Source organism: Paramisgurnus dabryanus, chromosome 3, assembly GCF_030506205.2.
Source record: "Paramisgurnus dabryanus chromosome 3, PD_genome_1.1, whole genome shotgun sequence".
NCBI classification, from domain to species: Eukaryota; Metazoa; Chordata; class Actinopteri; order Cypriniformes; family Cobitidae; genus Paramisgurnus; species Paramisgurnus dabryanus.
In genome coordinates this window covers 26464497-26478942 of record NC_133339.1, presented here as the reverse complement: position 1 = coordinate 26478942, position 14446 = coordinate 26464497, and the positions used below count along the sequence as shown (strand labels likewise).

Genomic DNA, 14446 nt, shown 5'->3' with positions numbered 1-14446 from the left:
TACAATAGATCACAAAAAAACTGTGCTGCAACTGACAAAAGAAACATTAATGATATGCAGCAGTCATTCTGTATTACTACAGTATAATATTATAAATCTACCCATGTTATAAAAACACCCGCCTTGATGCATTAAGCTCATTATGCGGGTCATGAATTCAGGCAAAACCCAGGCACCTTAATGATCAGAACAGCAGAAAGAATATAGCACACCAGCGTCTATTTAATATGTGGAAAATTTGCACATGTCCGTATTTGACTATGGGCCACTGCATGAGACTGTTACAAACAACCGAGTTTGTGAAAATACAAGAATATCTACTAGTGCGTGTCTGTTTGCCATACATGAGGTTATGAGGTGGATAATGTTACAGAGTTTCATTCCACTCTTCGCTCAAGTTTCTATACTGTAATTACATGCGTAAAAATCTCCCTCTGTTCTCTCATGGAATTCATGCATAATTACTTGCATAATTATAGCTCTCTCCATTCTGCCGTTATGATTTTGTCTCGCTCGCCAAAGCTCTCTTTCTACCTCTTGTTTGCTAGTTTCTCTATAGCGATATTCATTTAGCGTATTGAATGGCTAACAGCACTTCTCTTTAAACCCCTCCTGAGCACCGTGGAAATGGAAAGCGTGAGGGCCCTGCTGAGAAAGAGTGGGGCGGACTATCTGCTTACATGTTTTAGCAGTGTTTGCATGAGTCCTTGTGCTCTGGAGTTAAAAGAGCTTGCGAAGAGATGCAAAGACGTCAACTTTACCCATTTCATTTTTATGGAGAGAATGTGACGTCCCAGCAGGTACAATTAGTAAGATCGCTTAGCAACAGAATGTCACTAAAGAGCGAGTAAAGGAGCATGGAGAGCTACAGTGGAACACTGATAGGACCACGACAGCTGGACGTTGGGTCTCTTGACAGCTCTGCAATGCTGAACTTTTCTTGTCACATTTTTTAATGTCACGAGTTGTGTTAGTGGGTTTGGATCAGGTTTTGTCTACATTGTGGTGGCCAAATGTCACAACAAGCATAGTAAAACCTTAAATTACCCATAATGCGGGAGCCAGACAGCATTTGAAACAGAATAAATAATAGCATCATCAAAACCCCAAACATGTGTTTACAAACACAATAGACACAATAGCTGAGTACAAAACCAATAGATCTCAGTATGTGGGGGTTTGAATTTGTGGTTTGTGAAGACACAAATTTGTATAACAACATGGGTAGTAGGAATACAAGAAATACAAATTTCTTGTATTCTGGTGCCTTTTAATTAAACTATTGCTTTATAGCATGAAAGTTTTGTTGAGCCAAGTGGAATGAATTCAAAGCAGCAGCAGTGTGGAATTTAAGGCTGTAGCTGAAACACGAATCAGAGTTTAATTCATTTGGATTTCACTGAAGGCACTATGACTTAAGTTGACTTAAGTGAACAGACTTATGCACTAAATTAGAGAAAACGTTAGCGGGTCAGTCCAATATCACTGGCCTTAAAAAGTGTGGGCCTTTAACTGAACATAAAAAACATATGTTTATATAACTTTAAATCACATGATTTTTTACAGTGTATGCAGTATTATTTTACATTTGATTACTTAATTCAATTTCTGTACCTTAAACCACAGACCAACCTGAAAAAAAAAACATGAAAGGCACTGTTTATTTTATTCAGTTTGAAAGTAATTTCTCAATTTACTTCCAATATTTATGCCCGATTAAATGCGATTAATTAGATTATTTAATTGGCACATCAAGTAATTAGTTAAAAAATTTTCATTGTTTAACAGCAGTAACACATCTTGAATTTCCCTTCGAAGGGAATTTCAACGCTGCGTCAGAAGCTAATGCTATGGGGAACGCTTACAGCGTGACGGCGTCTGAGTGTATATCAAATTCGACTAATTGCTGGGCGTGACGTCATAGACGGAAGCCAGAGAGCATACATACGACGGAAATAAGTGTACTGTGGGTGTACAGGCGCTCCGTAAGTATGGCCAGGGAGACGCAGCGTCTCGTTCCCTTCTCAGGGAACCAGGGTTACATATGTAACCCGAGACGTTTCCATTCTCAGGTTTTTTTTAAGAATAAAAGTAAATCAGGTTTAATTGTCAGAGGTTCCTGTTGGGATAAAAGTAACACTTGTTACTTTTGTCCCACTGCCAATACTGTTGCATTATTTTGAGAATTTAAATTATGCCTATTTAATTACATTTATTTTTCACCAAAAATGTATTCTTAACAATTCAAGTTTGTACTGTTGGGGTGCTTTTAAAACATTTGATAAAACTGAAATTAAATTATTTTTTGCAGATAAAGGACAAAATATGTTTGCAGTTACATATTAACAAGGTCATTGTGAGGTATATTTAATAAAAACAAGATCTATCTTTTACAGTTGTGTTACTTTAGTACCAATTGACGGTCGAATGTAACAATGTGCAACTTACTGTATGTTCATAGTGGAATTACACTAAAGTCGTTCTACATTTGTACAAAATCCACCTGGTTTTGATAGACAACACTTGTGAGTTACTGACCACTGACCAGAGCAAAATATATCTCGGCCTAAAAATTTCGCTTTTAAAATAATGTTATTCTGAAAATGGTACTTTCGCCCCCACTCTCTTCTACTCTGTGTGTGTGTAAGAGAAAGGGGAGAAGGGTAATAATGATGAATTATTATAAATAATAAATTACTTTTTTACCCTTTTATTTAAGAAACGTATGGCATGCACAGCATGTTTTATATTGTTTGCGTTGCACACGTTAAAGTACACGTGGAGACGCTGAAACCACTAGATGCTAGATGCTGTGTATAGATTACATTTATCCTCACAGGGAAACACAGTGACTTATGCTGCGTTCGAGGCAGGTTTTTAAACCCGTGAATTACGACTTCAAAACCACGACTCACGACTCTATGCGTTCCAGACAGCCTGTAACCCGTGTTTTTACAACCTTCTACCTGTGAAAGTGCACTGGAACGGCAGTCAAACCCGTGACTTCCCACCCGTGAACTCGTACTAGATCGATGTACTACCAGTTCAGAGTCGTGAGTCGTGGTTTTGAAGTCGTGATTCACGGGTTACAGGTTGCCTGGAACGCAGCATTAATCCCTCATATCGTTGCAGTTTTAAGTAGGAGCTAAATAAAACTCATAACGGCTAAATATGTGAATGTCCTGCAGCTATTGTTAGTTAGGATAGGTGCGCTATCTGGTGGTCATGCTGGGTATCTTGTTTGTGCTTCCTATTTTATTCAGTTCTAGTTTCAACTTGCCCGTTTAGCCATCTTAATAGAGTATTTTAACGTCTTTTTTCCACTGTCAACCAAACTTGTCTGTAGCTTTTATAAGCTTGTACACTGTTACACACCAACAAATGTGGTCTGTGGTGTTCATGAGTGAACTCTCTCTCAGACTTACCTCGTATCTTGCATGAGGGATACAGCAGCATGGTCCCTGATAGAGTTAACCGAAGCCGGTGACAATTGTCCCAGCGGAGCCGCGGTGCTGTGTTTGTTTTATGGCTGTGTAAATTAGCTGTAATTCGTTTGCTCAGAAATGACGCGGGAGCGCGCTAATTGGGGCAGTGTTGATGCGCGCGTAAATGAGCCTCGAGTGTGTTATGCTAATGAGACCCTGATTCTCTAACTCTCCTTCTGACTGAGCAAGCATGTTTATACGCAGACAGACGTGAACATGTAAAATAAAATATAATATTGTAGAAAAAACAACTTTGTTTGATGCTGCTGCTACTGCTACCATCATAAAATAGTTTTAGTAACTTTAGTATTTGTTTAGTAACAAATTTAGTAACTTGTGTGTTTAGTTTTTTTTAAGTGCTGTAAGATTCTTAAGTAAAGTTTTTAACCACACCATAGTAATTATTAAAGTATACTTTAGTATACAGTTTATCAATTCCCTGTAGTAATAAATTACATATACATTAACAACGTTTTATTATACTACAGAAACAATTTTCAGTTTACTTCAGTACTGTAAATAGTACATTACACTGCATAATTTTTTCATGTGTGTAAAATAATGTAGTAAAATAGTAAAATAATGTACGTATTCAGTTTTTGAGCTTTTATTTCAAGCAATGTGACCCCCCCCCCCCCACCATGTTATTAGGCTACTATACTATCATATACTATATACTAATTTCACTAAGACAAAACGTACTAAAATACCATTGTATCAGTTGTTTATACCATGGTATTCTTTTAAATGTTTTTAAGTACCGTTTAAACTCCAATTACAGTACATTAAAATGTTACTCTTTTAGTAACATGGTATTAGCCTCTCACACCATCGATGTACCATGGTACCACCACAGTACTTTAAAAGAAAAGCAAAAAAATAAACCCAACATGACGACAGAATTTTATTCTAAATAAATAAGTGATTTCCTGATACACTTTCTGATACACTCTTGAAGCCCATATCATTGCTGTACAGACATCTTCAGTGTCTCTCTGGGTTTTGCATTTACTTCTTCACTTCCTCTGTCTTATCTGTCAAAACTAAAACAAAAAAAGATAAAATATAAAATGTTATTTATGAATATAAAACAAGTGCAATTCACAAGAATAAAAACATGAAAGATCACGATCTTTTTAAATGTTTTGAAACTGAATAGCACATTAATATCATGCTACGGCTTGTACTCTGGAGATGATGGACTTTGCAATGTTTTTTAAGCATACCTCGAACCTCCAGCTTGCACTCCACCTCATCCACCCCAAGGTCATTGACAGCTCTGCATGAATATCTTCCCCCATCAAACAAGCTTGGCTTACGGATGTTTAAAGTCAGAACGCCCTGGTTATTCTGCATGATAAACTTTGGATCGTCCCCAATAATCATCTTATTTTTCATCCATATAACCTTTGGCTGTCAAGAGAGCAAACAAAAATGAGACAGAGATAGAAAGAGCAATGTAAAGTTGCTTAAAAGTGTGAATGAGATTGTGGTTACACGCTAAACAAACGCAGACGTACTTTGGGGAAACCACGGACTGCACAGCTGATGGCAGCATTGTAACCGGCAATAACACACCTGTCCAGAAGAGGTGTGATAAACTTGGGTGAGCAATTCATGTCTTTCTCCTGGTAGGGGTTTCGATTATGTTTAAGACCTATGAGTACAAGACAAGAAATGGATTGGACTTAAACCGCTTCAGCAAGGACATTAGGCACCAAGCACTGGAAAAAGCGAAGTGTACGGTAGAGATCTTTTCAAACTGTTCACATACACTGTAAAAAAAACTTGCACCATGAAGTTCAAACAATCTACTTTTTAAGTTTTTAATGTGTGATAAATTAACATAAATTAAAAAAACAAGTTGAAATTGTTCAACTTAATTTCTTAAGTTAAAGAAACTTATATAAGAAAAAATAAAAAAATATATATTGAAATTATATCATTATTACAGTGTACCTGATTTAGTGATGTCAGCTGTGTTTTTGCTGATGCCAGCATCCTCACTCAGGCCACAGATGTTCTCGCTAAACACACGGAACGTGTACTCGTTCCCCATCACCAGATCAGACACGGTGCAACTCGGTCTGCGATTGTGCTCGTAAACCGTGAACCATTCCTGAAATGATTGAGTAAATAAGAGTAAGAAATTAAATTTTATAATGCTTTTAAGACCACTGAAACAAAATTATACAAACTAATTATATGCCCATGGAAACCCAAACAACAGATCCATATGTGCTAAAACCGCTTCCACCCCATCTGGCAAGACCTTCTACTACAGTATATGTTGATATGTGGCTGCAGGGATTTCCTCGCATTCATACACAAGAGCGTCGATAAGGTCAAGCACTGTTGTTGGGTGACCGGGTCTGGCTCGCAGTCAGTGTTCTAATTCATCCCAAAGGCATTCAGTGGGGTTCATGTCTGGGCTTTGTGCCGCCCAGTCATTTTCTTTCACAGCTGACTCTTAAATCATTTCTTTTATGGACCTTGTTTTGTGAACTAATAAAACAGCCTTCCCAAAAGAAAGAGGCACAGATCAAATGCCACTGTCTGATCGAGATTTATCTCCAATTGAAAAAAGGGGGTGACCACATACATCTGACTATAGTTCATTTATAGATGAATACAACATTAAATCACTGTTGTTGGTTTAGGTCTACCTTAGTTTTCAGGTCAGCCTTTTGAATGGTGTACCCAATGATGTCACTGTTGCCATTGTCTTTCGGTGGCTTCCATTCTAAAGTAGCATTGCAGCCCCAAACATCAGTTACGGTAACATTCATCGGTGGTCCAGGCTTGTCTTCAAGTGTATGTGTGTGAAGGAAAGACGACAAAGAAAAGATTATGGTAAGTAGTACTCTAGAGCTTGACACCGATAATTTTAGCCAAGAGACTAGTTAATGTGTGCTAATCTGAGAAGTGGCTACAAGCAAACAAGTGAACGAATGATAAAGATGAAAGAGAGGGATAAAATGATTAGACTGCAAAGAGAAGTAGAGGTAGGGTAAATGAGCTCAAGCTCAAAAGAAAAGAAAAAGAGAGAGAGAGAGTTTGCGGCTGGGAGCGTTTGGCAATAATCCTGGGCAGACTGCTGGGATGCTGGCAGCAAACTGTGACTAAATGGCTGTCTGGCTCATCTGAAGGGTTTTGCACTCTCATTAGTTTACCTCCCAGCGGGAACACAGAGTGAGTGTCCTCTAATCCTATTCTAATCCCGTTCAACACCCGGAATAATCCAAACAACACCCCACAGAATAATCCTTGCAATCATACTGACCTATTACACCTTTAATTTTGGTGAGAGTAGTGTTTAATGTGAAGCCTTCATGACAGTTTAGGAGTTAACAATTTAGCAAATAAAGAGTCACTTTTGTAAGTGATCCTCAAACAGTTTACGGTGGTAACAAAATTAACCTGACTCGCATTTAACTTCAAAGAGAAGCAAACCTTTTGAACTGTGAATTTAAATCCTATAAATGAAGTTTATTTAACTAAGTTTAGGAGGAGCATGGTCATGTAATCCAACCAATCAGTGTAAAGAGGTGTCCCTCTCTCTATATCTATCTATATGTATAAAACATACAGTATATAGCTGACCCTCCTCCACCCCATCGCATCACTCTCTGCTGGTATCTATCCCAGTTAAGGAAGGAGGAGTATTCTGGGTCCGGGCTAATATTCCGAGCTTGAAGCCTTCCCCTCGGACAGCACGCCAAACATGCTTTTATTACATGTTAATGCAAACTCGTAAATTTCATGTCATCCGTGTAGTTGTAGCCCTAGCGTTGTCTGTGATGTTAATGAATGTGCAGAATCTTATGCAAACTTGCAAACTTAGAAACAGTCCCATAATTAACCAAATCCCAGTGGTCATACTAACCCACAATCTGGATCTCAATCGTGGCTTTGTCCTCCATGTTCTCGATCTGCACGGACAGCGTGTACTGTCCAGAATGTTCTCTAACTGACTGCCTGATGAAGAGTATGGTGTCCACATCAGATGTGCGGACATTCACCATCTTTGGGTCTAGAGGTGCCCCATCTTTGAACCAGGTAACTATCGGACGCGGTTTCCCCTGAGCACAGACGAGAGAATTTGCTTGGTTGATAACAGTATGGATGGTGTCCATAAGGCCATGACTAACACTGAACATATATACATGTGAGCAACCCTGTCTGTGAAGTAATTTATTTGCTTATATTTATTTATTTTTCATGAAATCATCATACATAATGTAGAGCATTTTTATCAAATATTGCCCTCATATCTTAAATACAAAGGCCATGTCAAAGATTGAAATCAATGTAAAAATTCAATGATTAAAATCAAACTTTGATGAATATTTTTCCATTACTGACCTGGAAGGGAATGACTAGGTTGACCTTCTCGCCCACTCTTTTCATGTACTTAGTTCTAAGTTGCCGGGGAACACGGATTTTAGGGCGTTCTGAAAGCAAGCAGCACAAGACAGATTATGAAAGGATGGAAAGAAATTGATATGTGTTGAACATAACAGAAAACTTACATTACAGTATCATAGCTGACTATTAAAGCATTGTTATTAGTTCATATTTAAGCAATCCACATACAGTTCATCCTTTGTAGATGTTTGTTTTTGTGTATGCATGTGAGTTAAGTCTTACCAACAATCTCCCGGATGGTGACAGCTTGCTGCATTACAGCTGGACGGCTACGGCCAGCAATATTTACAGCTGTCACCCTGAACAGCATCTTTTCTCCCACAGGCAGGCCTTTGACCCTGTAACTATTCTTCTCAACAGGGGTCTCGTTGGCCTGCACCCACTCAGTGCCTGCGAATCCCACCAGGAGCCAAGAAAAAGGGCCAAACCAGGAAGATGTGTAAACATGTCAAAGATCAATCAAAAATGACTTGACTGTGTTGGCATGCAGACTGAAATGGCACAATTTGTGATGACAAAGCTATTCTTACTCAGGTCTATAGCTATGATCTCTCACCTCCCTCAACACAATATTCAATGATGTATCCATCTATCCCACCGGCTCCAATCCTCTCAGGAGGAAGCCATTTCAGAAGGCAGGAGCCATCTGTGACATCATCCACCACCAGGCGAATCGGTTCACTGGTTGGAGCTAGGATGGAGAAGGAAAACATGCAGAAAGCATGCTGGTGTAGGTTTGTTGAGAAATGAGTAAAAGCTACCAAAGGCTGTGCCAAATGGTTTGATGAAGAAAAGCAAATTGGAACCAACCAATAGGCATGAAAGGTTTGGAGACTGCACTTGGCTGGGAGACACCAATACCATTAACAGCAAACACCCTCATTTCATACAGCACGCCTTCAAGCATCTTCTTAGCCTCGTATGTTGTGGATTCATAAATGTCAAAGTTCAGCTTAGTCCATCTGGAAGAACCCTTCTTTTTTCTCTCCATCAGGTAACCTGGAATTACAATTAAACGTCCCATACATATGAGAAGAGGATGCATAACTTGTATAATATTAATAAATGCATATAAAAAACAATTCTGGCAAAGTATAGAAAAAACAGCATGTCAATATAAGCTAATAAAAATGATGAGGTAATACCTTTCACTGGAGCTCCGCCATCAAATTTGGGTGGATCCCACAGGATAGAGGCAGTGTCCTCTCCAACTCCAGTGCATTTCACATTCTCAGGTGGATCAGGCACATCTAAACACAGCAAAGAGTCCGGTCAGATAAAGCAAAGGCAGGATATAGAAAAGAATGATGGAGTGAGGAGACAAGGTGACCCATAGGAAAAACACAAATGAGACCTTTTCTGCATCTCAATTTGTTCTCCTAACACAGCAATAATAATAAAGTCAGACTTTTGCTTAAGTTTCTTGATCTATTCCTTATAATAATAAAGACTTCGACCTCAGGCGCAGTAATATTGACGGATGTTTGAGCGAGAGGGGAAGTGGTCAGGAGTGATGATGTTAGTGCATGCCAAGGTCGAAGTGCTGCAAACTAAGAGTTCTTCCGCCATACAATATATAGTTCTCATGTTCACGTTTTATTTTGTGCCACCATACTAACTTGTGTAAATACTCATGTAACAGTCTTTAAATACGGAAAACATGGAAGTGTTCAGTGGATTCTCTGTTTGGATCCTAAGGAATGAATGGGGCTAGGCTAAATGCTAAAACATTCACAACGCGCTGTACAAAGATTAAGTGCACGCATTGAAAAAGACAGGTATGTATTCATTCGTCTAAGTTGAGGTAAGAACATAGTAAAATGGTGGTGTTTTCCTTTAAGTAACATATGAATAATTTTTCAAGCATGCACATCTGGTGAAGCTTTAAATTTCAAAGGACGGGCGGGAATAGCATAAACCTGTCACTGTGTTTTCACAAGCAATCATTTCGCATGCTTTCAGGTATTGGCAATTTAAATATTTAAACACAACAAGACGCAAAAAACAAATTGACTCACACATTGTTTGAAATTACGCTGCTGCGCGTGGCCGTAATGGAGCATCTCAAGGCTTCAGAGTAGTGACGTTAACGGAGTTCATGTTTGCGTATGAACTTACATATTTACTCAAAACAAAAAAATGCAGTGATTTTTTTTGTAAAAATACTCTGTTTTAAGTGAATGTAAGCAGAATTTTGGATCTGTGTAGTACTGACTGTACTCTTGCTGTCTGTTCCTAATGTTAATCAAACAACGAATAAAGCATTAATGAAACAATTTTACTGACTTACTGAACCCACTGATCTTTATAAATAACTTGGATATATAATGGATATATACATGTTAGTTAATATTTAGATATAAGTCAACATTTAAGAATCATCTGAAAGAACACAATTGAACAAGTTGGTACACAATTAAATTGGACAATTTTCTCAAGATGACCTCACCGACTATCTTAACAAAGATCTCAGCCTTGTCTTCTCCAGCAGGGTTGGTTACAGTGATGTTATAGAGACCCTCATCAGATCTCTCTGCCCCCTCAATAACAAAGCAGCTCAGGTTCTTCCTGGTCTCCACTCTCACACGCCCTTCAGACTCACTGATTTCCTGCATCATACACACACGTCACATTCTTAAACCAGCTCATATATGCGATCTGTCATATTTCAAGTCTGTTTCGCATTAGAAGCGAATATGTTGTGTAGCATAAAGCGACAAAATCTGCACATTTTTGATAAACTGGAGAATATTTGTATAACGGAATCTGATTATGCAGTGCCCGGAAATAGCCCCCTACTATTGAAAGTTACTAAGTGGACTATTTTCGGCTGTTGCGTAATATCATTGGGCCTCCTGCAGCCATGTTACAGCAGCAAAGTCCTTGATTATTACACCAGAATGAGAGTATAGATCCTAGACGTATCGGCCTAGAAAATCACAACTTTTAATTTTGCCGTAGTCTTAGTACACAATGTAACTAGAGAAGAGTTAAGTTTTAAATAGGAAAAAGATCGAAACTCTTTGGTATGCTATGATAAAAGTGGTACCGCCAGACCGGAGATGGATTCCAAAATGGTAAAAATCAAATGTTTCACTCTAGGGGAGCTGGAAAATTAGCCTATTTTCAAAAAAGCGGAGTGTCTCTTTAAAGCAAATGTTTCTATCACAAGCTTATATGGGTCATATTGGTCAAGTGTGTGGGAGAATTTGGCAGTGATTATGCACCGTATCTCCTTTCTTCCAGCAGACGGTGGGGGCGGGATCTCCAGTGATGTCAACATCAAAACGGAGCTTGTTTCCGGCCACGACAATAATTGTGTTTTTGTTGACCAAGCTGCCGGTGGTGTCCAGGTGGATTTTGGGAGGTTCTGGATAATAATAATAAGAATTATAGCAATAAAGAAACTGGACTGTAAAAAATCATTCAACCTCATATCTATGCACAGAAATGGTGTCAGACTTGTTGATGTAGGTGAAATACTTACCCTGACGAGGGACATAATCTATCTTGATCTCTGTGGGGAAAAGAAAATATGGAGCTCAGGGTCAAGGTTGAAATTAACCAGCTTAAAACAAACAAACAAAAATCTCCCTTACCCAAGAAGTTAAGTTTGGCTGAAAGGGAAAGAGCGTAACCATCAGGTACAAAGGTGTAATCTCCCGCATCCTCAGGCTTTACATCATCTATTACCAGTTTGTGAGTCCTAAAATACCAGGACTGAAAGTTACAACGACAGCAGTGATATATGCATTAACATTTATGCATTTGGCAGACGTCAACAACCTAAAAACAACACCACAAAAATTTTATGTTTACTTTAATGACCATACAATATAAAGATAATAGCGAGGTCAGACTGAGGTCAGCTTGCTAATGTGTGAATCAATAAGAGCGATTGTAAGCCGACCAGTATACCTGCCAACGTGTGTCATTTTGATGCGATTACTGGGAATGACCTCCACCCCATTCTTGAACCATTTGCCGGTTACTTTCTCATCAGACACTTCACACTTGAAGACCGCCTGTTCTGAAGCCTTCAATGTCAGATCAGCTATATTCTGCAGGATCTCCAGCTCCTTCTCTACAACGAAAAAACAGTAGGGGAAGTTTTACCATAAGCTGCCGTCAACAAATACAGAAGTATGGAGTCTTGAGATTCCTTGTGAAACAACTGAGATGGATATTGCCACTATTACAAAGAAGTACCTTCCACTTCCAGCTCTCCTTTGGATTCCCCCCCATTAGTGTACACATGGTATGTTCCAATGTCCTCTGTTGTCGCCTCATTGATGATGAGCCAATGTTTTTTCCCATCTTTCTTAAAGCGGTACTTTCCATCTCGGCTCAGTTCCACACCATCCTTCATCCTGAATGAGATGAAGAGAAAAGGAGAAAGAGCAAGACAAAGATGGAGATTAAATATAATGTTAATAAGAAAACTGCCAGTAACTACAGGAGAGGGATTGTCTCACCATTTCACATTGGCTCCCTCTTCAGACACCTCAACTTCAAACTCCACCTTCTCCCCAACCACCACATGAACGTCATCCAACATCTTGGTGATGGTGACTGGGGGCTCTGTTTGTATAAATACACAAAAAATGTTAAGTCAAGTAAAATTTTGAGCTAACTATACATAACAGTTTATGTTATTGAGACATGAAATACTTTGGTGGTGCAAATATTCACTGTAATGCATAATTTTCATTTAAGTAAAATCAGAAAATATCACATAATGCGATTACTATAGTATGCAAGGACAGGTGGTAACTACAGCGTGAAACATTTATGAAATATGTAACAAACTCATTAAAATACCTTATAAGAAATAAAACAGACTGATGCAGAGACCTCAATAATAAATGGCTAAAAGAAAAACAAGGGAGGGTAGGACCTCAGAGACAGAGCTTTAAAATAATCAATAGGACAGATGACTACAAATCAAGGACAGACTAACCGGCCAAAAGGACAAAAACCAGACACTGCAGACGACTACAGATAAGCAGACAGAACAAATGAGAGAGTGGAATTTACAAGGCTAATGATGGCGGTCATGATGATGATGAAGATGGTGCTGATGATGGCAATGAAAATATACCTTGAACAAAGACCTCTGTGAAACTCTTCTCCTCTCCAACCACGCATTCGTATGCTGCATCGTCGGCCAGAGTGCACTTGTTAATAGTGAGCTTACGGACGCCACCCACACTCTCAAAGACATATCTAACAGAGAGAAATTCGAAAGCATGAAAGCATTAAAAGACCACATATGCAGGGTTCCCACACCTTAGTTAACTTCAAATTCAAGGACCTTTCAAGGACTTTCCAGGTCCAATACCCTCAAATTCAAGGACTAAATTTGGGCACACATTTCAAGAGAGCAAGGTTACATCATGTTACCTTTTAAGATACATTGTTACAGTTTCCTTTCGAGGGAACTCGCACTGCGTCACTGTGGTGACACTTTGGGGACGCTTCCAGGAGTAAGTATGTCTGAATGTGTATATCAAATTCAGCCAATGGTGAGGCTTAACGACAAAGACAAGGTGACGTGGGAGCCAGGAAGTATATCGCTATCTGAAATATTGCCAAAGATGGCGTTACAGGGATGCAGGAAGTATGGCAAGGGAGACGCAGCGTCTCGTTCCCTTCTCAGGGAACAACAGTTTCATACGTAACCCGAGACGTTTTCATGTGTCAAACACAACAACTATGCAAAAAAGCATTTTGGTATGAATCAACATTCGCATACAGAAGATATAAGCATTTAATTTAGCATGTGTGCTTAAAAAGTCTAGAATTTTTATAATATTATCCTACACTACACAGGAAATAATATGGATTTTTTTCCAGAAAACTTCTTGCATAAAATAGATTCAAGCACTTTCAATGACCTGTATCTATGTATGTATATTTTCAAAAACTTCCCAGGGCCTTGAATTTTTTCCCCAGATTCACAAACTTTCAAGGATTTCAAGGACCCCGTGGGAACCCTGCATATGAGAAATAAGATCTTTCCAGTGCCTCTATCTTTCCCCAAGTTTACAATCATCATGCATGTGAGACCAGAACATATCATGTTCTCTCAAATACTATACATTACGTATATCTTTACTCTTCAAAACCCACACACAGCATCTCACTTGGCTGAGGGTTTGATCTCCTGCCCGTTTTTTAGCCATTTGACCTGAGCGTTGGGATCAGTGAGCTCCACCGAAAGCATAATTTTCTTGCCTTTCTCCACAGAATAAGCAGGATTCAGTTTTTTCAGGAAAGCTGAAAGTGAAAAAATATGTATATATGTAACTGGAAAAATGTTGTCTGAAATGTAAGTTACTCCATATAGACTTATACTTAAAGCGAGGGTTTAACAGTATTTCATGCATTCTGACTCAACACAGTTAAAGAGTTGGATTCCTCATGCTAAACATTGGCAAAGGTTCAAAAAACCTTTTGGGCATATGACAGAGCATTTCTATTCCAAATGCACTTCGGAAAGTCTCCGAAAGTTTTGAAAAAATTTTTTAGAC

The 14446-nt window shown here is 38.8% G+C and overlaps 1 protein-coding gene across 1 annotated transcript in view; it reads right to left on the bottom strand.

The window, feature by feature from the left end:
- Positions 1-4076: 4076 nt before the first annotated feature.
- Positions 4077-14446, bottom strand: part of mybpc2a (myosin binding protein Ca) — a 34237-nt gene continuing 23867 nt past the window's right edge. Inside the window, exons 10-29 of the mRNA XM_065278329.2 lie at positions 14060-14192; positions 13015-13139; positions 12389-12494; positions 12123-12283; positions 11832-11997; positions 11513-11619; positions 11401-11430; positions 11141-11283; positions 10363-10522; positions 9059-9163; positions 8724-8912; positions 8470-8604; positions 8136-8303; positions 7851-7939; positions 7372-7567; positions 6152-6291; positions 5445-5604; positions 5006-5142; positions 4712-4898; positions 4077-4528 (exon numbers count right to left, since the gene is read on the bottom strand). Of these exons, the coding sequence (XP_065134401.1) occupies positions 4494-4528; positions 4712-4898; positions 5006-5142; positions 5445-5604; positions 6152-6291; positions 7372-7567; positions 7851-7939; positions 8136-8303; positions 8470-8604; positions 8724-8912; positions 9059-9163; positions 10363-10522; positions 11141-11283; positions 11401-11430; positions 11513-11619; positions 11832-11997; positions 12123-12283; positions 12389-12494; positions 13015-13139; positions 14060-14192 (2672 nt within the window). The 3' untranslated portion in view covers positions 4077-4493. The remainder of the gene's footprint in view (positions 4529-4711; positions 4899-5005; positions 5143-5444; positions 5605-6151; positions 6292-7371; positions 7568-7850; positions 7940-8135; positions 8304-8469; positions 8605-8723; positions 8913-9058; positions 9164-10362; positions 10523-11140; positions 11284-11400; positions 11431-11512; positions 11620-11831; positions 11998-12122; positions 12284-12388; positions 12495-13014; positions 13140-14059; positions 14193-14446) is intronic.